The sequence below is a fragment of the Chiloscyllium punctatum genome, chromosome 7, assembly GCF_047496795.1.
Source record: "Chiloscyllium punctatum isolate Juve2018m chromosome 7, sChiPun1.3, whole genome shotgun sequence".
In the NCBI taxonomy this organism is placed as follows: domain Eukaryota; kingdom Metazoa; phylum Chordata; class Chondrichthyes; order Orectolobiformes; family Hemiscylliidae; genus Chiloscyllium; species Chiloscyllium punctatum.
In genome coordinates, this window is record NC_092745.1 from 108,667,716 (window position 1) to 108,694,321 (window position 26,606).

Below are 26,606 nucleotides of genomic sequence, written 5' to 3' on the forward strand. Positions count from 1 at the left end.
TGGCCACGCTAAATTGCCCATAGTGTTCGGTGCATTAGTCAGAGGGAAATGGGTCTGGGTGGGTTACTCTTTGGGGGGTTGGTGTGGACTTGTTGGGCCAAAGGGCCTGTTTCCACATTGTAGGGAATCTAATCTTCAGGATCAACTGTCTTATACAATCAGCTTCAGCCATGATTTCTACAATCTCAAACTAAAGAGAGTTTCTCAGGTTGAAACCTGATAAGAATTATTTAATATGTTTGCTTGTAATCAAAACAAATGCCCCTCACTCTTCATGAACTCTTTTTCTTTCACAGAGTGTTTCAAAAGAAAAGCTAGGGAAATGGAGTCATAGAGTGATACAGTACAGAAACAGAGCCTTTTGTCCAACTCATCCACACTGACTAGACATCCCAATCTGATGTGGTCTCATTTGCCAGCACTTGGCCCATATTCCTCTAAAACCTTCCAATTCATAGACCCAACCAGATGTCTTTTAAATTTTGTAATTGTAACTTGCTTCCATGATTTCCTCTGGGTGCTTGTTCCCCATACATACACCACTCTCAATGTGAAAAAGTTACCTTTCACATCCTTTTTAAATTTTTCCCCTTTCACCTTAAATCTATGCCCTCGAGTTTTAAACTCTGCCACCTTTAGAAAAAGACCTTGTCTATTTACCCTATCCATGCCCCTGATGATTTTATAAGCCTAAGGTCACCCCTCAGTCTCCATTGCTCCAAGTGAAAAAGCCCAAGTCTATTCAGCATCTCCTCCAGCTTAAATACTCCAGTCCTGGCACCATCCTTGTAAATCTTTTCTGCACCTTCTCCAATTTAGTACTATCCTTCCAATAGAAGGGCAAACAGAATTGTATGCAGTATTCTAAAAGTGGCCCCATTAATGTCTTAATCTGATTCCTGAAGAAGGGCTCATGCCCGAAACGTCGATTCTCCTGTTCCTTGGATGCTGCCTGACCGGCTGCGCTTTTCCAGCAACACATTTTCAGCCCATCAATGTCTTAGACAACTGCAACGTGACATCCCAACTTTTATACTCAGTGTTATGAAAAAAGAAGGCCAGCGTGCAAGATGCCTTCGTCACTTCTCTGTCTATCTGCAATTTCACTTTCAAGGAACAATGCACCTGCATCCCTTGGTGTCTGTTCAGCAACGCTCCCCAGGGCCCTACCAACTACTGCTTAAGTCCTACCCTAGTTTGGCTCACCAAACTGCAACACCTCACATTTATCTAAATTAATCTCTTACCTGCCACTTCTCAGCCCATTGCTCGTCTGATCAAGGTCCCATTTTACTTTAAGATAATCCTCTTCACTATCCGCTATAACACCTATTTTGATGTAATCTGCAAACTTACTAACAACAGCTTCTATACTCATATCCAAATCATTTATATAATTGATGAAAAGCAGTGGATCCAGCACATCGCTAGTCACAGGCCTCCAGTCTGAAAAACATCCCTCCGCCACCACCCTCTCTTTCCTCAAGTCGGTTTTGTATCCAAAATTCTAGCTTCGATTGGATCCCATGCGATCTAATCTTACTAACCAGTCTAACATGTGTAACCTTGTCAAATGTTTACTGAAGTCCATACAGACAACGCTCATAAATTCATTAGTTCATAACATATAGGAGCAGATTTAGGCCATTTGGCCCATCGGGTCTGCTCTGCCATTTGGAAATGGCTGATATGGTCCTCACTCCCATTTTCCTGCATTCTCTCCATATCCTTTAAACCCATTACCAATTAAGAATCTGTCTAAACTCTTCCTTAAAATTGCTCACTGCCCCAGCATCCACTGCACTTCGGCAAATTCCACAGACTCACAACCTTTTGGGAGAAGTAGTTTCTCCTCAACTCTGGTTTAAATTTGCTCCCCCATATCCTAAGAATATGATCTTTCATCCTTGAATGTCCCACAGGAGGACGCATCCGTTCTACGTCTGTTTTAACTACATCTTTTATTATCTTGAATACCTCAGTTTGATCTCCCCTCATCTTTTGCTCTGCCTTCAATCTTCTTCGTCACCTCTTCAAAAAAACTCTATCAAGTTAGTGAGACACAATGTCCCTCAAACAAAGCCATGCTGACTACTCTAATCAGTCCTTGCCTTTCCAAATGCATCTAAATCCTGTCCCTCAGATTATCCACCACTGATCTAAGTCTCACCATTCTGTAGTTCTCAGGCTTTTCCTTATAGTCTTTTAAAAATAATGACATCACATTAGCCACCCTCTAGTCTTCTGCCACCTCAGTCATGGCTATTGCTGGTGCAAATATCTCAGCAAGGGGTCCATAAATTTCTTCCCTAGCTTCCCACAAAGTTCTGGGAAACACCTGATCATGCCCCAGGGATTTATCTACCTTTATGCTTTTTAAGACTTTCAGCACCTCCTATTCTATAATATGGATACTTTTCAAGATATCACTTATTTCCTCAAGTTCTCTTGCTTCCACGTCCTTCCCTACAGTAAATACTTGCAAGTTAGTCATGAACACCTTCATTGACAGAAAAATGTCACAAGCCACCATATCAAAATACAAAATAAATGCTTTGGATACAGAACTGGCTCAAAGGTAAAAGAGGTGGTGGAGGGTTGTTTTTCAGACTGGAGGCCTGTGACCAGTGGAGTGCCACAAGGATCGGTGCGGGGTCCTCCACTTTTTGTCATTTACATAAATGATTTGGATGTGAGCATAAGAGGTACAGTTAGTAAGTTTGCAGATGACACCAAAATTGGAGGTGTAGCGGACAGCGAAGATTACAACATGATCTGGACCTGATGGGCCAATGGGCTGAGAAGTGGCAGATGGAGTTTAATTCAGATAAATGCGAGGTGCTGCATTTTGGGAAAGCAAATCTTAGCAGGACTTATACACTTAATGGTAAGGTCCTAGGGAGTGTTGCTGAACAAAGAGACCTTGGAGTGCAGGTTCATAGCTCCTTGAAAGTGGAGTCGCAGGTAGATAGGATAGTGAAGAAGGCATTTGGCATGCTTTCCTTTATTGGTCAGAGTAATGAGTACAGGAGTTGGGAGGTCATGTAAAGAACATTGGTTAGGCCTCTGTTGGAATATTGTGTGCAGTTCTGGTCTCTTTCCTATCGGAAGGATGTTGTGAAACTTGAAAGGGTTCAGAAAAGATTTATAAGGATGTTGCCAGGGTTGGAGGATTTGAGCTATAGGGAGAGGCTGAACAGGCTGGGGGTGTTTTCCCTGGAGCGTTGGTGGCTGAGGGGTGACCTTACAGAGGTTTACAAAATTATGAGGGGCATGGATAGGATAAATAGACAAAGTCTTTTCCCTGGGGTCGGGGAGTCCAGAACTAGAGGGCATAGGTTTAGGATGAGAGGGGAAAGATATAAAAGAGACCTAAGGGGCAACTTTTTCACGCAGAGGGTGGTATGTGTATGGAATGAGCTACCAGACGATGCGGTGGAGGCTGGTACAATTGCGACATTTAAGTGGCATTTGGATGGGTATATGAATAGGAAGGGTTTGGAGGGACATGGGCCGGGTGCTGGCAGGTGGGACTAGATTGGGTTGGGATATCTGGTTGGCATGGACAGGTTGGACCGAAGGGTCTGTTTCCATGCTGTACATCTCTATGACTCTATATAAATCTTACACCTTACATCACAGAGGGATGTAAATGGTAGCATAGCTATGATGTTACCAGACCATAATCCAGAGGACTTGGCTTCTGCCCAGGTAGCCAGAATGCAGGCTGCTGGTGCTGGTAAAATACAAGGGAACCATGTGTGACTGCTTCCTAATGCAATCCAGAAAGGTTCTCCAGCAGTGGCCAGCTCACCTGCAGATTACCTGTCCTTCCAGGTGAGACAGAGGTTCACCTGCCTCTCCTCCAACCTAGTTTACTGCATCAGGTGCTCCCAACGTGGTCTTCTTTACATCGGTGAGACCAAATGTAAACTTAGGGAATGGGTCGGCGAGCATCTCAACTGGTCCCGCGAGGGCTGACCGAACCTCTGCGGTCATTTTAATTCCCCTTCCCACTTCCTTTCCGATGTGAGTATCCTTGGCCTCCTCCATTGCCACAATGAACCAAACTGCAAATTGGAGGAACAATACCTCATCTTCCGCCTTGGCAGCCTACAGCCCGGAGGACTCAACATTGAGTTCTCCAATTTCTAATAACCTCCCTTCCTATCCCCAGACTCCTTTCCCAGCTCCTCCCAATCGCTTCCACCACTCCCTGCCACCAACCGGATTCATTCCTCCCATTGACCAACCAGGTCATACCCTCTACCTGCATTCACCTATCCCTCACTTCACCACCCTAATCCCGCCACCCTCTTTTATTGCACCTCCCCTAATCATGAAGAAGGGTTACACCCAAAACATTGACTTCTCCACCTCCTGATGCTGCCTGGCTTGCTGTGTTCTTCCAACCTCCTGCTTGTCTATACTGTAGATTACCTGGCTACCCTCCATGAAGCTAGACGGTCAGTTTTCATAATTATGACATCCATTAGTTGTAATTAAATGGCCTACAGCATTTTGCAGGCAGTAATGTAGTCTTACTATTACATGGGAGGATTGCTAATTACTTGATGGCCGCCTGTATGCCAGCAATCAGGGAGGCCTTTTACCCCTGAGCACCTTGATTATTTGATTTTCATAAATTCTGACTTGTGCTTTATTGTTCTTCTGCACTGTTGCAGGCAGACTCAGGAGAATTTAAAACGGTGAATGGACAAACCACATAGGAACTGAATAACTATTAAGTGCCTGCCTTGACTAAGGAAAATATAAGCAAATTCCAAAAATTAGAGATCCAAGGGACTAGGGAGTTTGAGGAATTGAAAGAAATTAGTTTGAATAATAATGGTGTGTTGGAGAATCTAATGGGAGCAAAGGTTAATACGTGCCCACAACCTGACACTCTGCATGCTACAGTGTTGAAAGAAACAGTGGAGAGATAGTGAGTGATTCTGGAAGGGATCCTGCAGATTTAGTGGTAGAAAATATCACCCATGACTTAAGAATAGCTGCAAAGAGAAAATGCGGAATTACGGACCTGTTGGTTTCCATTAGGTTGTAGGGAAAATGATGAGATAAACGATGGACACCAGGATCAATATGAACTGATTGAACATAATCAACATGAACAAATGAATGGAAAATCATGTCTAATGAACTGTTGGGAGTTTTTTGAGAATTTTTTGAGAAGTATTAACAAATGGGAGTCAATGAATATGGTGGATTTTCAGAAAGCTTTTGGTAAAGTCTCCTTCAAGAGGTTGGTTAGCAATATTAAAGAATATGGGAGTGAAGGTAATATGCTGGTTTTGGCTAACATGCAAAAATAGACTAGAACTAAACAGATGCTTCTCACTTTGGCAGGCTGTGACTAGGATCAGTATTTGGGCCTTAGCTGTTCACAATATATATTGATTTAAACATGGAGATCAAATGTTATATATCCATGCTTGTGGATGACACAAAGCTAAGTCAGAATAGGTGCTGTGAGGAAGATACAGAGTGGCCTCAAAGGGATTTGGACAGTCTTGAAACTGGGCAAGAATATGGCAGATGAAATATAATGTGGAAAAATGTGAGGTGATCTGCTTTTAGTATGAGGAACACATACAGTGTACTTCTTGCATTCCAAAAGATTAGAAAGTGTAAACATACAAAGATTTCTGGGTGACTGTTAATAGGTCATTGGAGACTAACATGCAGGTGCAACGAACAATTGTGAGTGCTAATAGAATATAACTTTATCGCAAGATGATTTGAGTGCAGGAATAGTGAAGTCATACTTCAATTTTATACAATCTTGGTTAGACCTGAAGCATCCCAGACGTAATTCTGATCATAAGAACCTAAGAACTAGAAGCAGCAGTAGACCATCCAGCCCTTCGAGCTTGCTCTGCCACTCAGTAAGATCATGGCTAACCTTCTCGTGGACTCAACTCCACTTACCTGTGTTTTCACCATATTCCTTAATTCCTTTATTTTTCAAAAAAGTACCTTAGCTTTGAAAGTAATTACTGAAGCAGTGTTAACTACTTCCCTATGCAAGAAATTCTATAGATTAACAACCCTCTCTGTGAAGAAGTTCCTTCTCAGTTCAGTTCTAAACCTGCTTCCTCTAATCTTGTGGCCATGCCCTCTTGTCCTAATCTCACCTACCAGTGGGAACATCTTACCTATTTCTATTTTATTGATTCCCTTCATAATTTTACATGTTTCTATAAGATCCCTACCTCCCACCATTCTCCATTCTTCTGAATTCCAATGAATATAATCCCAGTCTACTCAGCCTGTCCTCATAAAACAACTCCCTCAACTCCGGAATCAACCTAGTGAACCTCCTCTGTATCCCTGTCATTGCCAGTACATCCTTTCTTAAGTAAGGAGATCAAATCCGCACACAGTACCCCAGGTATGGCCTCACCAGCACCTTGTACAGCTGTAACATTACTGCTCTGCTTTTAGCAATTAATTCTCTGCTTTTAACCCCTTAAGCAATGAAGGACAACATTCCATTTACCTTCCTAATTACCTGTTGCACCCGCAGACAGTCCTCTGCACACTTTGTTCTGCCACTCATCTTAGTGTCATCAGCAATTTTTGACACTGTACATGTGGTCCCTAACTCCAAATTATCTATATAAATAATTGTGGTCCCAGCACTGATCCCTGAGGTACACCACTAGTCACTGATTGGCAGCCAGAATAGCACTCATTTATCCCCACTCTTTGCTTCCTGTCAGTCAACCAATCCTATATCCACGCTAATACTCTACCCCTAATATCATGCATTTTATGCAGCAACCGCATGTGCAGCACCTTGTCAAAGGTCTTTTGGAAAGCTAGGTACACCACATCCACTGGGTCCCCATTGTCCACCTTGCTTGAAATGTCTTCATAGAATTCCAAAAGATTTGTGAAGCATGACCTGCCCTTCCTCAACCCATGCTGCGTCTGTACCATGAGACAATTTCTTTCGAGATGTCCTACTATTTCTTCCTTGATAATAGACTCAAGCATCTTCCCCACTACAGAGGTTAAGCTTATGGTCTATAATTCCCCATCTTTTGTCTACTTGCCTTTTTAAACAGAGGCATCACATTTGCTATTTTCCAATCTGCTGGGACTGCTCCAGAGTCCAGCGAATTTTAGAAAATCTGCCAGTCCACCTGCTATTTCTCCTGCCATCTTTTTTAGTACCCTGGGATGCATTCCATCAAGGCCAGAAGACATATCTATCCTTACCTCTATTAGCTTACCCAACACTACTTCTTCTGCAATAATAATTGTTTCCGGGTCCTCACGTACCTCTGTCTCTTTGTCACTTACTGGCATGTTATTAGTATCCTCCGCTGTGAAGACCGATGCAAAGTACCTGTTCAACGCCTCAGCCATTTCATCATATCCCATAACTAACTGCCCCTTCTCATTCTCTAAAGGACCAACATTTACTTTAGCCACTCAGTTCATTTTATGTATTTATAGAAACTTTGGCTATCTGCCTTTTGTATTCTGTGCTAGCTTTTTCTCATATTCTATCTTACTTTTCTTTATAGCGTTTTATGTGGCTTTCTGTTGACCTTTAAAGTTTTCCCAATCTTCCCACTGCCCAAATATGCTGCCAGCAACTCCTGGTGTTCACCTCTGCCTCTGCTCCTGTAAAATGCGGGCCTCGACGCTAGAGGTGAGTTTTAAAATTTTTTGCTCACTTTCCCGACAGCCTCCTGCCCAATGCTCCCACGCTTCCTGCTGCTGGAACAACAATGGCGGGCCGTGATGCTAGAGGTGAGTTTTTAAATCATTTTCCATTCAGAATAAAAACATACAATCCAAAAAACAAATGCGGGTTGATCTCACTTACCAAGACTGACAATCTCCCATAACAACACTCCAAATGACCAGCTGAAGGAAGATAAAATTCATATGAGAATCATTTGCAATTAGATTAACAGACAATAAAATTTGAACAGCATGCCATCACTCATAGCTCAGTAACAGTAATAATCTAACAGGTCCAACAGCAGGAATTGGACGCTGACAGTGGGGAGAATAATTTTGATAGCTCCATGCACTAAGTGGTCACTGGTTGTCTGGAGTAATCCTTATGGTTCTGAGTAATATCTAAGCATTGATAATGAGCACGATCTTGACATTTCCAAGCAAAGAGTGGGCTTTGATCATAGGATATTCTAAATGCAATGACTCTGAGCAATAACTGATATTTGTTATGGGACAAATATCAGTTTTATTTTTAGTTTATAATTGTTTCCTATGCAATGCGATAAATAGTTTAAAGAGTACGTGATTTTACAAATGTTGCTTCCTTAGAATTACTTGTGCCATTGTTTGTCTTGAGCCTTGGGAATGGTACTATGTAGACATACAGAGGAATAGTATTATGCAGCAACACTGCTTCTTCAACAGCAACCACTTAGTGAGTTGGAGGCTCGATCAGTTGCCTGTGGAAGCATGTTTATATCTTGAGAGTTTTCTTTCCCTTCATTTTGTGCTTGACCCTTCATTATTTCATGCACTGCAGCCTTGGCTTAAGAGGCTAACAGACTGAATTGCTTTCTGAGATCCTCCAAAGGCTTTCAGAATTATTGTCAGGCTAACTTTATCTGGGCACAATTTTCCTCCCATGGTTTGCATGGTGTAGTTTGAAAAATAACTGAAGTAACAGAAATCCAGGAAACATTTTCTTTTTGAGTATCTTGCGGCATGTACTGCTGGATACAAACTGTGGCTGAATGAACACCAGCTGCTTCCTGAGAAAAGTTATCTTTACATGCGTGGTTCCGAATGAGCACATCACCGAAGTCATATTTCCTGCAGAATCAGCTTGATATCAAATTACAGAAACTTCTCCTCAGGAGTGTAGGTCCACTCTGCATCATCAGCATTTAATCATTGGTGCGTGTCAGTACTTTCTTAGATATATATCCCACTGAAGTACCAAATTAAAGATAAATGGGGTGAGAGGAATTGATCATTCAATAGAATAATAATATATTATTAACATCAAGAAAACAGGTCTGAGAAGAAATAGCATTGAGGAAACCTTGAATAAGAAGCAGGTGACAGAAGAAAAACTGCCAGACTTTATTTATTGGAAAATAGATAGATATGAATGCTGTAAAGACAAAACCTGCTAGATAGCAGCCTATATATTAGGAACTGCAACAGTATATAGAATCATAGAGCTATACAGCATGGAAACAGACCCTTCAGTCCATCTCATCCATGACGACTAGATATCCTACATTCATCTAGTCCCATTTGCCAGCAATTGGCCCATATCCCTCTCAACCCTTCCTATTCATATACTCATTCAGATACCTTTTAAATGTTGTAATTGTATCAGCCTCCACCACTTCCTCTAGTAGCTCGTTCCATACATGCAACATCCTCTGCGTGAAAAAGTTGCCCCTAAGGTCCCTTTTAAATCTTTTCCTTTTAAATATCAAGCATTGGTTAGAAGCTTAATAGTGAAAGAGGCAGAAGGAAGTTCAATGGTGGTAGTCTGCCTAAGTAAATGACAGCCACCAAATGGATACAAGATATAGAACAAAAACCAATAGAGGACCAGCAAGGCCTCTGTACAAAAGTTCAACTATAGGGAAGGCAAAGTAATGTTCTGTAGAATACGACAAATGTTTAGGAAAAGATGTTATAAGGCCATAATGATTATAAAATGTTGAGATTCATTTGTGGAAGAGTAGACATAAAATTAGGTTTATTATCTAGAATCTTATTTTGATTACATGGAGCACTATAGGTTTTTATTATTCTTTCAGAGTCAGCATTTATTGCCTGTCTCTAATTACGCTTCACAACTGAATCGCTACTGTTCATCTCTTGCAGGCACACCTATAGTGCTGGGAGGAAAGTAGTTCCAAAAATTTGATCCAGTGATGTTGAAGGAATTGCAACATATTTTCAAATCAGGATAGAGTTTGGCTTGGAATGGAACTTGTAAATTCCCAAGTATCTACTACCATTGGCATTCCAAGTGTTAGAGATGACAGATTTGGGAGAAAGGACTGCTGAGTTGCTGTAGTGTATCTTCTGTACACAATATTGCCACTGTGCACCAGTGGTGGCTGGAATCAATCTTTGAGGGTTAAGAGTTGTTCCGCACAATAAAAAAGGACATTGAAGCACTAGAGAAAGATTAAAAGGATGTAAATACTGGGATAAGATTTGTAAAAGGCACAATAGGTATCAAGAGCTTTTTGCATAAAATATGATTACCACATGCAAAGGAACTTTGAGATACACTAATTCCAAATCCCGGGTATTATTTAGGAAACAAATAAATTCTGGAATTGGGGGAGCTGGGATCTTTCTAATGCACGAATCAAGACGCATTGAATGATCTTTCTCACAATTAACTTGCAATTATTGGTCAATTAAGAAATGCCTGCTGTAGAGCCTTGAGTTGTGAAATGAATTTGACAGTGCAGAGGGACCTGTCTGTAAGGTCCAATGATGGAGAATAAAGCCAAACTTCAGACAAAAATGACAGTCAAGTTGTACCTCCCCAAGACTCAGTGGTAAAGACATAACTATTTATCATTTTGTCTTAGCAATTTGTCTCATTGGATTGGATTTTATGGGGTACCCTGCCCCATAAAATGGAGGCAGTTATGTGGCAGAAAGCAATCTGCTAAATTTTTGTGGCTCTTGTGCTTTCAAATCAGTCAGTGCAGAAGATAAACTTCAGCCTGGTGACTCTGGAAGGGTATTTGAATGGGTGCAGATATGGAGAGACTAAATACTTCAACAAACATTAGGTTATAAAAATGACTGCATACGGTGACACATATTATTCCAGTCCTGAGTGGAAAGCAACTCCCTCATCAATCATTTCAGCAGATCACACTGATGAAAGTGACTGTGATTGACCTTAGACACATAAACTTTGTTGTGGAACTACCTTGCTTCAATATGCTTTAAAAATCACTTTTAATCAGAAGTTTCTATCATTTTAAATTGTGAGGTCAGTTTTGTACATCTCACACCGATGCTATCACTGAATTTCTTTTATGGTTGGCAATGTTTAATTGGGCTCTGTTTGACGAATGAATAGATTATGTTTGCTTACTGTGAATCTTGCTATAAGTCCTAGCATGCTTCCAACTGACTGGCTGATAGCAGTATCAGGAGACACTCTGACATGAAATAGCTCAGAGTCAGTCACCACAACCAGAAACAGTTGGTTTACTCTCACCTCTCCATATAATGATGTCAATTAGATTTGTACAAATGCAGGATAATCTTTAACTTCAAGAATATTTATTAAAGGAGAAAACTAATAAACAAAATGGCATCACCACATTAGAAATTGAGGTTTAATTGTCAGTTTGATGGAAGAAAGGATCAGGATAGGAATTCTTTTAATAACAATTGGGGGAAGCTTCTCTTTAAAACCGACAAAAATTATGGATGCAGTTTTCAATTTCAGAGTTCATCTCTGAGTATGCATCTCTTGCTTGACCTTGCTTTTGACTTAGTTCCATAGAAAGAAAAATTGGTCATGGATTATATTGGGTACCTGCATAATACCTCACCTCTCCTGCACACAGATTGTTGAAAATCACATCCCAGAAACGTTACCACGGCATAACTCCTTGTGCTCTATTCTCTATTTTACATGTTCAAGCTTTGCTAACTGCAGCTTATTATCATGGTATCTTTAGGGGCAAGGTGAGGAGATAGCCCGAGAATTATCTCAGCTTAGACAGGTTTTGAATCCATGCTGTCGGCACTATTCTATGCTACACTGTATTAATCTCGCATACTGTGCTAACTGTTACCTAATGGCCCCATTTGAAACAAAAACAGAAATTGCTGGAAAAGCTCAGCAGGTCTGGCAGCATCTCTGGAGAGAAATCAGAGTTAACTTTTTGGGTCAAGTGACTCTTCCTCAGAATCACTCGAAGACTGTTGATTCCTATTTTCTCATAAAAGCCTACACGCAAGGTGAGATGCCACTGGTTGCATTAGGACATCAGTGAGTAACATACAAAGTGACTTGAACTGAACTAGTGTCAAAATTCTCTTTCTTATTATTGGTTACTCACACGTCACTTTTAGTTGTATAGACGCTGTAGTTCAAGGATTCAATTGCCATCCATCGCACTGGAAGCCTTCCCTAAACAATTCACAGGGGAACAAAATGAGTGACTCTTTAAAGTTTGACATGTTGAAGGATAAAAGCATTAGTGTAGCATTCACACTTAAAAAACAAAACAAGTATGACTGTTCTAGGTTCGAGGAATCAGGACAAACGAAACAAGTAGTAAAAGCAAATAGACAGTGGGGACTTTTCATTTTGCTCTCAATAGGATAATTCATAATAAATACCAATGTAATGTGAAAATAATATTTATACTGTATGAGAGTAGCAAGTGCTGATTCATTGGATTCTGATTGGCTGAGGCAAAACCATGGAGTATGCACCAGTTAATGATGAATGACAATTAATTACCATGATTGGTTTAAATTTTCAAGCCGGTAGGTTGGCTGTGATTGGTCAAGACCGGAGAAATGACCTAGAGAATGGCTATCATCTGCAGGGTAGATACATGTTCTTCCTGCAAAGAACAGAGCCCCTTGTAATAACATATTTAGCTTCCTGAGCACAAATGTGCATCACACTGTGAGTCCGATAAACAACCCTGAATTGGTTGTCCACATAATTCTTGACACACTCAGGATTGTTCAGAAAATATTGTCCAATCATAGAATCACATCTAATGTTGGATGATGTTATATCTTTTATGAGTATGGTTTACTTGCCTGTAGTTAGTACCTTGCTTGCTGGTAAAAGCTGAAAGAATATGCTGTTTGTCATGATCTGCCTAAATCTAAAGGTTTACAGTATAGAGTATGAACACCAGGAATAATAAAAAGAAATGTAGTAGCATGAATATGTTAGAGAAAATTACAATGAAGACTGAAGTGGATGCAATCACACTGGAATAACATAGGAGCAGAAAATGGCATGTGATGCATGAGTTAGAAGGATATTGATAGTAATTTGCTGATGAGCCCAATCTTGTGAGAAGGGGACAAAAACTCCATAATCCTCCATGCTTCAAAAACCTGAATGATAAGTAAAGGTTCATAGAAGAAAATGAGGCATTTGAAACATGGATGCTGAGACATAAATTTCATATACAGACCACCTACTTGAAGTTGTAAGAGTGAAAAGAACTTCATAAAGTACAGTTTGTTGTGTTAAAACCTTTTTTTCAATCAACTTTCCTGTTACTTGAATACATCATATATTTTAATTGAAGAAATATGACGAGTCCTGACTGGCTAAATAAGCCTTTTTCACAATTTTTTAGAAAGTGATGCAGAAATGTTAGCACTGTATTTGATAAGAGCTGAAAAGCTACACAAATCTCTTCTGGAGTACAAAGTAGAGGATGGCAGAAAGAGGGATAGGCCGAGACATAGTTGGATGACAGATCTCACTGACTGGTCGCAGGTGAGCGACAGTGGACATGTCAGGATGACACAGGACAGATCAGCTGGGCACACCATGATAGCAGATCTCCTGGCAGGAGTAGCTACAGGTGGCAGCAGCAAAATAAGGTTCTTTATAGAAACGATTATAGCTTAGAGCATAAAAAATATACATATTACATTTCTTGTAATTAGACACAAAGCTAACATTTATAAGAAATCGAGAAATGAATGTGACTCATTATTTACCCTGCATGATCCCACAAACAGATGAGATGTATTATCAATTGATTTACATGTATTTGTTGAAGAAACAATGTTGGCTGTAGCACCACGAGAATTTTCCTCTCTGCTTTAAATCGCACCATAGAATCCTTGATGCCTACTATGGCCACAGGAACCTGTGGATGTGGCATTGATCTAATATTTCATTTGAAGGTGGCACTCAGGAAATTTCAACTCCTCAGGAATTCACCAAAAGTGAATAGGTAATGTTCCAAAGCCACTATTGGCATAGTAAGATAATATACGGCAAGATAATTCATGGGCGGCATTAATGATGGAGAAATATAAAAACATCCTGTTGGATAAAATACTTTTGTATTCAAATCTTACCATTGTCTTTTTTACATACACCTCTTCCCCTCGGGAAAGCCCAAAGTCTGCGATTTTCGCCACAAGATTTTCTCCCACTAACACATTTCTGGCTGCGAGATCCCTATGAATGAACTGAGACAATTCTTGCATCAGATTTGGAAACAGCAGAGTACTTCAGCATGAAGCAGTGATCAAAGATTAATTCACAGTGGGATTCAGACTCAATGAAATGAAAATGGTCATCTGTGCAATTTTTTTGTGACTTTATGTGAAAGCTCATGTACCACTGTCTCAGCAGGTTTCCATGTGTTGATGTGTAAGTGGATAAAGCACACTGACAACTCCACTTAGTGGGAGTGTCAACTCAATTCAAGTATTAACTAATAACCACTACATCCTCTAATACAATCATAAAATACTGTTGATGCTGGAAATGTGAAATATAAGCAGATTATACTGGAATGTTCAGCAAGTAAAATAGCATAAAGTTTACTATTAAATTTAGATGTAAGCATTTCAGGTCATTTCAGGTGTGTCTGGACTTAAACAAGTTCGAGATATGACAGGCTTTAAGCAAGTATAGAGAACATAAAGTGGGACGGAGGAAAGGAACATAGAAACAATTGAAAATGTGGTAGAGGATGCATAGGACAGCATCAGTTCAACTTAACTACACTATTTTACACATACAAGGCACTTACAGTACACTTTCATACCTAAGTTAAAATCTTCAACAAATTCAATACACAGAATTGAAATAACATGCTTATATTTATACAGTTAACTGTGCACTGGAGGCACTAACAGCACACACACTTATTTGTGCATTCATTCAGGGGATGTGGGGGTCATTGGCTAGCCCAGCATTTATTGCCCATCCTAAGAGTTTACCACATTGCTGTGGGTTTGGAGTGATATGTAGGCCAGACTAGGTTAGAACAGCAGATTTCCTTTCCTAAAGACCATTAGTGAACCAGGTGAATGTTTGTTTTTCTCAGCAATTGAAATGATTTCATTAGACTTTTAACTCCATCTGCCATGGTGAGATTCAAACCTGCGCCCCCAGAATATTTCTTGGGTCTGTTGTCTAGTGATAATACCATTAGGCTATTGCCTCCCCATCTAAATTCTTGCACATATACACAGGTGATGCATACAAGGATCACATATGCACAAACATAGTTAACTCGCACACTCACAATGATTATGACCACATTTACCCTCAGCCGCTGGCACCATAATGATGTCAACCAATAAATAAAAATGTTATCCCTTTCATTCCATTTCTCACCTGTTTCTCACTCAAATATTGCATTCCTTTTGTCACATCAGATGCAAACTGTAGGAGCTGCTGAGATGTCAGTGTTGATGCAGTTCCATGCTCCCTTGCAAAGGCTGGGTCTGTTTCCAGAACTCTGCTCTTCCGTAGAAAATCCAAAAGGTTTCCATATGGGGCATATTCAATCGCAATGTACAGGTAACCTGATGGGTCAAACAGGCGACATCGCTAAACCATCACATCAGAATGACGTAACTCTGTCGAATTAAGGTAACTGGTACCTGCACACTTGCTAGTCTAACCCTCGACTCTTGCTTGCTCTCTGGCCTAATCCTTAATCCATATCATTTTTATTAATCTACCATTGATTGCTGTGTACAAGTTCACTAAATTCTTAATTCATGTATACTACCTGACTTCAAAGACCTTTAATCCATGTACATTCTCCGATTTATCTCTGAATAATTATATGCCATCTCACCTGATCATTGACCCTAGCACATTTGCGTGTTGAACCCTTGACTGTTACCTGAGCTAAATCCCCCTTGTCTTCTACATACACTCTGGTATAATCTCCAAATAAACACATGGATGCAGGTTATGCATTTTGAGATTTAGTGCTGAATATTGTGCAGTTAAGGGCTAATTTGTGAAAATCTGAGCACAGAGCCATTTAACATGTATTTGAAAATATTGGATTTGATACTTTTCTTTATAATGCTAAATTCTATACTCTTTTATAGCTTTTTACCTTTGAGTAGAATTGTATAATTTCTTACCTCGGTTCTCACAGGCTCCCAGCAGATTGATGATATTGGGATGATGCCCAAGTTTACACAAAACCTCCAGTTCTCCAGCAAAGTCTCTGTGATCATTCTCAGATGCAAATTCTGTGTAAAGTACAGCACATCCGTAACAGTATAAGAGTTAGCAAAATTTAGTAAAAAAAATTACTGTAAACTTAGACAGTAAAAGTCATCTGCATGAGCATTTTTGCTTGACCAACATCCTGCATCCAGCTTACAGTGAATGAAATGCAATGCTCAAAAACCACTTATAGCAAGCATTTCATTTTACCATTTACCAACAAACAGTACACTTACATGCTTTCAACAATATGTAATGTGATTTTCTTGTTCATGTACAGTAGTATACGCCCCCTGATAAATTTTCAATTAAAACCTTTCAAATGTTTTGAAAATATATCTCTCAGTATCCAAACCTCCAATTTATTTTCTGATCCCCCTTTGAAGGGCTATAAATGATCAAATCAGGCAGAAAATCCCAATGATAATGAATTCACCATGGGGTGTGGCCAGTTTTGTAGGAAGGGCTGGATTCTAATCTCATGTTTTTAAAGTTAGCAGAAAGGATTGCAGAAACTTGAATTGTGTTGCATACGGTATATGCTACATGTAATTCCATAAAGTTCCCAGCAAAAATTAGCGTAATCAAGCAAAAACTCCAGATTGGAGGGCCTTCTTTTAACATTTTAAATAATACCTTTTAACATTTTTATTGCAGCATTCATCTTCAGTCCATCCTTTTTAATTAAGGCTTTGATGACTTGCCCAAAATTTCCCTCTCCGATAACATCCTCGAATTTGATGTCGTCCCATTCTAGGATAGGGTAAGTCAACGGCTCGGGCTGTGGCTTTGGCCTGCGTGTGAGCGTCAGAGTTCCAGAGTTAAACTGAAGGACTGTCTCTTCACCCTCAGAGCAAACAAATAAAACTGAAGGTTACCCATTTGTTGCCTTTTGGCCAAGCAGGATTTGACTGGCATGTTACTGCAACAGTTCAGTGAAGTGTTCAGGGTACAAACGTTTCTTTTATTTCAGGATAATGATTTATAACAGTTGAGATGCAAGTCCATCTATGAAAGAATTGCAACAAGGAATCCTTCCTTAAAAAACACAGATTTACTTGACGGAAATGGAATCACTGCTTGAAGGTTTACTTTGTGCTGTCGCAGATGAACAATAACAGAAGGATGCTTGCAGCAAATGACAACATAACTCCTGTTATGGACCAGCCTTAGCATGACCTAATACAGTGTTAAGGAACCAGTGACAATAGCAGACTGACAGTTTTTCCCAATATCCAGCTGCTGACTGCAAAAGACACTGAGTTGTACAGCCCAGAAACAGATCCTTCAGTCCAACTTGGCAATGCCAACCAGATATCCTAAATTAATCTAATCTCATTTGCCAGCATCTGGCCCATATCCCTCTAAATTCTTCCTATTCACACACCCATCTTGATGCCTTTTAAATGCTGTAATTTTACCAGCCTCCACCATGTCCTCTTGCAGCTCATTCCATATACATACCATTCTCTGCATGAAAACATTGCCCCTTAGGTTCCTTTTATATCTTTCCCCTCTCACCTTAAACCTATTTCCTCTAGTTTTGGACTCCCCGCGGAAAAATACTTTGGCTAAAAAGGGGAAGAGGATCCTATCCATGATTTTACAAACCTCTATACAGTCACCCCACAGCCCCCAACATATCAGGGAAAATAACCCCGGCCTCTCCCTATAGGTCAAACCCTCCAACCCCAACCAGAATTTAATGCAGTATTTCAAAAGTGGCCTAACCAATGTTGTGTACAAATGCGGCATGACATCCCAACTCCTACACGCATTGACCAATAAAGACAGGTGTACCAAATACATTCTTCACTATCCTGTCTGCTTGTGACTTCACCTTCATGGGACTATGAACCTGCACTCCAAAGTCTCTTTGTTTGGAAACACTCTCCAGGACTCTACTATTAACTGCATAAGTCCTGCCCTGATATGCTTTACCAAAATGCAATACCTCACATTTATCAAAATTAAATTTCATCTGCCACTCCTTGGCCTATCAGCCTACCTTCTTCACTGTCCACTGCACCACCAATTTTGGTGTTATCTGCAAACTTGCTAAGCATCCCTCCTACACTCACATCTAAATAATTTATATAAATGACATAAAGCAGTGGACTTAACAACTATCCTTGCAGCACACCACTTGTCACCGGCCTCCAGTTTGAAAAACAACCCTCCAACACCACCTTCTGCCTCCTACCGTCAAGCCATTTTTTTTATCCAATGGCTAGCTCTCTCTAGATCCCATGTGATCTAAAATTGCTAACTAGTCTATCATGCAGAACTGGGTTAGACATCTTTCTGAAGTACACATAGACAATGTCCACTGCTCTGCCTTCATCAATCTTCTTTGTCACCTCTTCAAAAAATTCAGTCAAGTTAGTGAGACATGATATCCCGTGACAAAGTCATGTTGACTATCACTAATCAGTCTTTGCCTTTCCAAATACATGTCAATCCTGCCCCTCAGAATCCCCTCCAACAACTTACCCACCACTGACATGTCATTCATGTAAAAAACACAAGAAGGTTTATAGTTTAAAAGGTTCAAGAAGTCTAAGGATTTATAGATAAATCACACTTTTACATATAAAGATTTGTGGGAAAAACCATTTTTGTTGAACATTCAGGAACTTATCGCAGCCTTTATCTTTAATTGTGGATGTGCTCTGAACCTTGATGATCAACAAATATGAAGACCAACTTAAATAAAAAGGAAGAAATACAGAATTCAAACAGAAGAAAAATGTATAGGTAGAATCAAGGACTAAAAAGTAATAATTTGGTTCATTGAAGCTCCTCCTTCTTTACTACATTTATCTTAAACTGCCCGAGCATTTTGTTTCCATCTTCACATGACAAAGAAAAATGTATAAAACAAACTCAGCAATCAAGGAACAGTGATAAAGAACAGGAGAAATACAAAAGAAGTGAGAGAGAGAAGGAAAGGTAAAACAGGGGTTTTAACTGGTATTGTGAAAGGTACTAAACAGTCAAAGCTAAATTTTTCTCATAACAAAATCAGTTTGAATAACAGTTCTGCACTCGCACTAAATCCAACTGTGCATTTTGAAAATTCCTAAGAGGTTATGAACAAGTGGATTTGGAGATTTCCACAGAATATTTTATCTGAAATGGTGAATTTGAATAGAATCATCAGATTATGCTATGTATTTACCTTAACCTAAGTGCTACTTACAGATCCTGATTGGTAAGTGAATGTTCGACGTCGCTGAAAGAGGGTTTTACGTACACAGAAGAGACCCAGAAGTGCAAGGAGGATGGTCAGACAGGTGACGGACACTGAACCCACAATGGCCATCAAGAGTTGCTGGTCACCACCAGTGAGAGGTTCCAAAGGTTTTGGTGTCTGAACAATACCAGAAGTAGCTAAGGAAAAGCAACAAAGCCAATGTGAGGAAGCAAAAGTCATTTTTGGTGTTATTGACTTTGCAATTACACCTTCTGCAAACACCCCTCATGCACCATTCTACACCTATTGTATAACTGAGCTGATTCAATGAGTATCATCACAATTGATCATCCTGGACTTTGCACTCAGGTCGATCCTGAAAATGTTGCACTATAAAATGCACTACATTCAAGACAAGTAAGCTGACTCTTAGACATGCACAATTCCTTTTTGTGTTTCTACATGTGGCCTTTTGAAAATCCTTTCACTCCCTTTTCTTGATATTGGCAGCTATGCTTAGAACTTAGATTCCAATCTCTGGAACTGCTTCACCTCTATACTGACTTCATGCCTTAAGACTTTGCAGAAAACCCACCTCCTGGAACAAGCTTTAAGTTACTTACCGATTATTTCCTACAGAACTGTAGCCCATATCCTGACAGTTACCAAACTCATATCTAACCACACACAATGCTGATCTCTCCAACATAAGTAGGCTCAAAGGTAAGCAATGGTTCATATTTGATATTCTTATCCTTGAGTTCAAATCCATCTAAACCCTTTTGTATCCTTACGATACTCTAAGAACTCTGTATTCTTCCAGTTCTGACCTCTTGCGTACCCCAAATTTCTTTCATCCCAATATTCAGGATAATTCCTTCAGCTGACTAAGTTTTGATCTCTGTAGTCCTCTCCTTAAATCTTTCCATCACTCGACTTCTCTCTCTCTCTCTCTCTTCCCTCCTTTTAAAATGTTATTTAAATCCCAAGTCTTGACCATGCCTCTTATGCGTCAATTTTTGTCTGGTAACAGTATTGTGAAGTCGCTTGGGACATTTTAGTATGCTGTGCTTAGAAATATAAGCCACGTTAGGAAACAAGGCAAGGATTGATTTGATGTTCTTTTAATGCATATTGAGCCTGAATATTAACAAGATAAGCCTACATGTTCTCACATATAAGTATATATACAGTGAAACCTCGATTATCTGGCAGTCAATTAGCCGAATATCAAATTATCCAGCAAGATAGTCTGATTTTCTGCAAGATAATCTACCCACCAGGTGGCACAGTAGCTCAGTGGTTAGCACTGCAGCATCACAGCACCAGTGTTCCAGGTTCGATCCCAGCCTCGGGAAACTGTCTGTGTGGAGTTTGCATGTTCTCTCTGTACCTGTGCGGGTTTCCACCGGGTACTCTGATTTCCTCCCACTGCCTGAAGATGTGCAGGTCAGGGAAATTGCCCATACTGTTAGGTGCATTGGTCTGAGTGGGTTACTCTTCAAAGGGTCGATGTGGACTGGTTGGGCCAAGGGGCCTGTTTCCACACTGTAGGGAATCTAATCTAATCTAAAGATCGCAAGGTCCTGATGCTCAGTTAAACTATGTTATCTGGAATTTGATTAACCAAATGAAATACTGCCTGGCTGTGTTCTGCAGATAATCAAGATTCCTCTGTACATACATATATTTATATACACAAATCCAGATTCATACTGCAGTTAGCTGAGTTCTTACAATTCTTACCTGGTGGAGTTGCTGCCGTTCGAAGTTCTTTCATTACATTTGGTTTGCTCTCCCCCTTATTGTTCTTGGCTAAGACCTCCACTAAGTAGGGAGTCTCAGGTTGTAACCCCTTCAAGACGTACTCTGAAGTTGGCATCTCTGCCAAGTTGATTGATATATCTTCAGTGTATGTTGTTGCACCATACACCTTACATCTTATAACCACAGAGGAGATGGCATGTTTTTTTGGTAACACCCAGGAGATCACTGCAGATGTGTCAGTAACGTTTGATATTTTAATGTCATAAGGTGCTGGAGGAATAGCTGGAGTTCAAAACAAGGAAGAGAATATTTACTCATTTATTTAGGCAATGGAAAGCCAGTCACAGTAAAAGGTGCAAAGAGAGAGGGTCCAACAGAGAGAAAGCAGCTGAGAGGACAAATTCCAAAACTGGAGAGAGGAGAAGGGAAAAAAAATCTCACTTACAGTTACTGAAGGTCCAAGATGTGACAGGAGTGCTCCATTCACCTGCAACATTGGACTGGGCACGGACACGAAACTGGTACTGTGTGCTGGGACTTAGATCATTGAGAGTTTTATTTCCAGTCGTATCGATCCATGTGGGCTTGCTGAGTGGTTCCACCTGCTGGTACTCAATGGTGTATTTGTTTATCTCCTTTGTGCTGAGAGGCGGCAGCCATTTCAGTTGTATGCTGGTCAGGGACAAGGGGATGGCCTGTAGATTTCTGGGAGGTGGTGGGCCTGCACAAACAGAATCAACTTCTTCACTGCCATGCACTTTTTTCTCCACATGCATACATAATTGATCTCATGATTCTGACCTAAAGGCGGGCCTTGCCACTACCTCAGCACTGTGTAATTCCTACCGTTAGGAAGGCTTCCATAATATTTTTACATGACTTGAGTCTAGAAGGATTGTGGAAAAAGTTGATTATGGGTACACTTCAATGGATACCTGTGCATTTTTATAAAAAGATCAATTTGGAACTTTTTAAGGCTAAACTTGTTTTCTAGAAGACATTTGCCTGAGCTTTATGAATGTCAGGGAGCTAGCTTCTTATTAAAGTGTTTGAATTACAGTCAGAGTTGCTGATACATAGAATCTCTACAATATGGAAGCAGGCCATTCAGCCCACACTGACCCTCTTTAGAACATTCCCTCCCACCCCCCGATCCCTGTAGACCTGCATTTCCCATGGCTACTTCACCTAGCCTGCACAATATGGACAATTTAGCACAGCCAATCCACACATCTTTGGACTGTGGGAGGGAACCAGAGCATTAAGAGAAAACCAACACAGGTATGAAGAGAATGTGTAAACTCCACACAGACAGCTGTCCAAGGCTGGACTTGAACCCAGGTGTCTGGAGCTGAGACTGTAGTACTAACCACTGAAGCCACCATGAAGAAAGAGGCTTCCCAGCTCAGCTGATCTCTTTTCGTTGCGTCTAGTATGGTAACTGGAACACTAATTCAGCTGCTCTCATGAGAAGACTCTGAGGGACTTTTCCTTGACATCTTCTGAACATCTGCCTCTGGATAAGTCCCAGAGATGTCCAATGTCCAATGTCTAATACATGCCAAATGCCAGCCACTGACAGCCATCTGAACATTCCATACTATCTTTTTTGCCTTCAAGAACATTTATTGCCAAAATCATTTGCCTTTCTAAGTAAATTCTTGCAGATGAATCAGTTTTCTTGTTTCTTTTAACTTGTGTGTGTGTTTGTTGAGGTATTCAGAAGGATAAGTATTTCTACTTTCATATTTTAAACTAGCTTTACTTCTTTGCTGGATATCTCTTGTTCACAATTAAATAAATTATTTTGTCGTTTATTAAAAGTACATGGCTGATGGATCCTTTTATTCTAAACTTAATATTGATAAAATACATAATTGACCATATCACTAATGTAGCAAAATACTGAAATTAATGTCATGATCAGTGAAGTAGCAGGGCATTTCATATCACATTGACAACATTCTACAGTCCCTGTGCAACATAGTGATACCACAGTATTGCACCTCATGGAGCACAATAACACACATATGTTGTATAAAGCAGGGGTTCTAAAGAGGATTTGCTCATGTCACATTGGTTTCATCCATTCCACTGATAACACGTACGGTGTAGATAGAAACAAGAAGTTCTATTCTAGCTTTTGGAGGGAGCAGATGCATCTGTACTAGTTCCTAAGCTCACGTGTAATTATGCCTAATCAATTACAGCTGTACATATTGTTATCATGCATTGAAGAGAAGCAGTAGTGAAGTGATAGAGTCGCTGGACTAGAGATACAGAACCAGGGCACTGTTTTGGGCTGCGAGTTCCAGTCCGACCAAGGCAAATGGTAAAATATAATCAAATAAAAATCTGGAATTAAATGATGATTATTGTGAAAATCCATCTGGTTCATTAAGTGCTTTAGGGAAGGAAATCTGCCATCTTTACCTGATCTGGTATACATGTGGACTCCAGACTTATGGCAGTGTGGTTGAGTCTTAACTGCCCTCGAACCAGTGATGTTAATGTTCCACAAACAAATAAAAAGGAAATTCTCTTTATCCAGTAATCCTCTATTATAATATATCATCTACCACTAATCACTTGATAAACCCATGACAGAAGAGCAAGCTACCTCAAACAACCCGTATGCAAATACCACAAGAAAATGGGAGTGATCATTGGAGAAAATGCCAGAATATACACCATGGCACTATAATCACTGTGATAAATTCATATTGATAACTCTACAAAACATGAAAGTTTCAAGAGATAATAATGTGAGACAGAGAGATTTTTTTCAGTCATTCACAGTATGTGAGCATTGCCAGCTAGGCTAGATTTATTGCCCATCCCTAATTGCTTGCAAGACAGTTAAGAACCAATCACATTACTCTGGGTCCGGAGTCACACACTGGATAGACCAGGTAAGGACCGCAGTTTGCTTCCCTAAATTGACTTCATTAGACTCTTAGTTCTGGACTTTTATTGAAATCAAAATTTACCTCATGCCATGACAGAATTCGAATCTGCATACCCAGAATATTATCGATGTTTTTGGATTAGTAGGTGTAGCACTAATACCACTAAGCCATTGCCTCACTCCCTTTGGAAAATGGACATTACAGACCATGAGATTGCCCCTTGTTAAACCAGGAATTACTATGTAAATGTACCCTATTAACAAAGAAAGTTATGGAACACTACGTTGTGAAACTCAGATAGCACAGGACATTGCACCATATACCATACAGATATCATTGAACTGGAACACAGAATACAATAAAACTACCGTCTGTGTCACACAGAATACCATGGGACACTATATCATGTAACAGTAGAGAATGTCTTCTCCAGGACATTGTTGCTGATACTTGAGCTACTAACTGTCATGATAAGCAGAAGAATTTTGAAGGACAGGCATCTCTTTCATCTTAAATTACTCCATGCTGTGCCCAGAATTTTCTATGAATGTCACGGTTAAATTTATAGTCTGACACAAATATTCTTCTTTTCTGTTCTTTCACAGACTCACAAAATCCCCACGGTGCGAAAGAGGCCATTCGGCCCATTGGATCTACACAACCCTCTGAAGAGCATCCCATCCAGAGCCCAGTACCCCACCCTATCCCTACATTCCCCATGGTTAATCCACCCAGCCTGCACATCCCTGGACAATTGAGCACGGCCAATCCACCAAACTAGAACTAGGGTTCATAGCCTCAAAATAATGGGAGAAGTTTTAGGACTGATTTGAGAAGGAACATCTTCAGCCAAATGGTTGCGAATCTGTGGAATTCCCTGCTCCGTGAAGCAGTTGAGACAACCTCGCTGAATGTTTTTAAGGCAAAGACCAGTAGATTTTTGAACAGTAAAGGAATTAGGGGTTATGGTAGTTAGACAGATAAGTGGAGTTGAGTCCACGAGAAAGATCAGCCATGATCTTATTGAATAGCGGAGCAAGCTCAATGGACCAGATGGCCAACTCCTGCTCCTATCTCTTATGTTCTCATGTTCCAACCTGCTCAACTGGGAGGAAATCCATATAAACATTGGAGAATGTACAAACTCCACACAGACAGTCACCCAAGGCTGGAATTGAATCCGGGTCCCTAACACTGTGAGGCAGATGCTACTTGTTTATGCATTCCACTTCCCTACATTGAAGCTATTAATCAATGCCTGCCCTGGTGTTGTAGGTGACCAGGAAAAGCCTTCCCACTCCAAACAGTATCATAATCTCATTGTCAACTGAAACATTCAGGTGAGAGCCACTACTCTCAAAACCAAAGCAACCCATTTTCACCCAATGTGGCACTGAAGCATTCAAGCAAAATGGGAATTAGTAGCAAATTCCTCTTTAGTGAGTGTTCTACCTCGCACAAGATGGTTATGGTTGTTGGGGGTCAATTAAATCACTCCCAGATCATCACAGGAGTTCTACAGAATAGATATTTTCTAATTAACCACTTCAGGAATGCCAGTACATATTTCTAGAGCAGGTGGAACTTCAACCAAGGTCTCCTGGTCCAGAGGCATGGAGATCTACAGAGTAGTGTCCTAGGGACAATAATCACCAGCCTTTTCAGACCTTCTTTCATAATCAAGTCAAAAGTGGAGATGTTCACTGAGGATTGTATTGTGTTCAGTACCATTCGCACCTTCTCAGATCCTGAAGGACTCCATACAACTTTCAGACTTGGCCTGATGAGTGGCAAGGAAAACTCACATGTCACAGTTGCCAGGCAATGATCATCTCCAACAAAAGACAGGTCAAGATGGGGCGGCACAGTGGCTCAGTGCTCAGCATGGCTGCCTCACAGAGTGAGGAACGTGGGCTTGACTCCAGCCTCGGGTGGCTGCCTGTGTGGAGTTTGCATGTTCTCCCTGTATCTGCAAGGAGATACCTCCCGTTCCTCCCACAATCCAAAGATGGTCAGGTTGGGTGAATTGGCCATGCCACATTGCCCGTATGTGTTAAGGGATGTGTAGGTTTGGTGCATTAGTCAGAGATACATATAAGATAGCAGGGGAATGGGTCTGAGTGGGATCCTTTCTTTCTGTCTGTCTGTCTGTCTGTCTATCTATCTATCTAGATATATATATCTTCCCCTTGACATGCAATGGCGAAGCTAATATTAAATCTCCAATCATTAACACCCTGAGGTTTACCATTGTTCAAAAGCTTAACTGAACCACACACATCTACGTTGTAACTATTACAGATCAGAAGCTTATTTTGCACCTCCTGACTTCCCATAGCCTGTCCACTATCACCAAGATACAAGTCATGAGTGTGATGTTTTGCTCTCTACTTTCCGAAATGAGTGCAGCTCCAACAACTGAGATGACTTTATTCAGTCAGGCTGTATGTTCCTGCAAGAGGCAGGGGATGGTCTATCTGTCCAGAAGGGGCCTCCCACAATAGAGTAGAAT

The 26,606-nt window shown here is 40.4% G+C and overlaps 1 protein-coding gene across 1 annotated transcript in view; it reads right to left on the minus strand.

Annotated features, from left to right (window-relative positions):
• tie1 (tyrosine kinase with immunoglobulin-like and EGF-like domains 1) overlaps positions 1 to 26,606 on the minus strand; it is an 85,613-nt gene that overhangs the window by 6,367 nt on the left and 52,640 nt on the right. Inside the window, exons 13-21 of the mRNA XM_072574559.1 lie at positions 21,631 to 21,906; positions 21,165 to 21,467; positions 19,425 to 19,615; positions 16,859 to 17,069; positions 16,135 to 16,245; positions 15,368 to 15,558; positions 14,095 to 14,208; positions 12,087 to 12,157; positions 7,862 to 7,902 (exon numbers count right to left, since the gene is read on the minus strand). Of these exons, the coding sequence (XP_072430660.1) occupies positions 7,862 to 7,902; positions 12,087 to 12,157; positions 14,095 to 14,208; positions 15,368 to 15,558; positions 16,135 to 16,245; positions 16,859 to 17,069; positions 19,425 to 19,615; positions 21,165 to 21,467; positions 21,631 to 21,906 (1,509 nt within the window). The remainder of the gene's footprint in view (positions 1 to 7,861; positions 7,903 to 12,086; positions 12,158 to 14,094; positions 14,209 to 15,367; positions 15,559 to 16,134; positions 16,246 to 16,858; positions 17,070 to 19,424; positions 19,616 to 21,164; positions 21,468 to 21,630; positions 21,907 to 26,606) is intronic.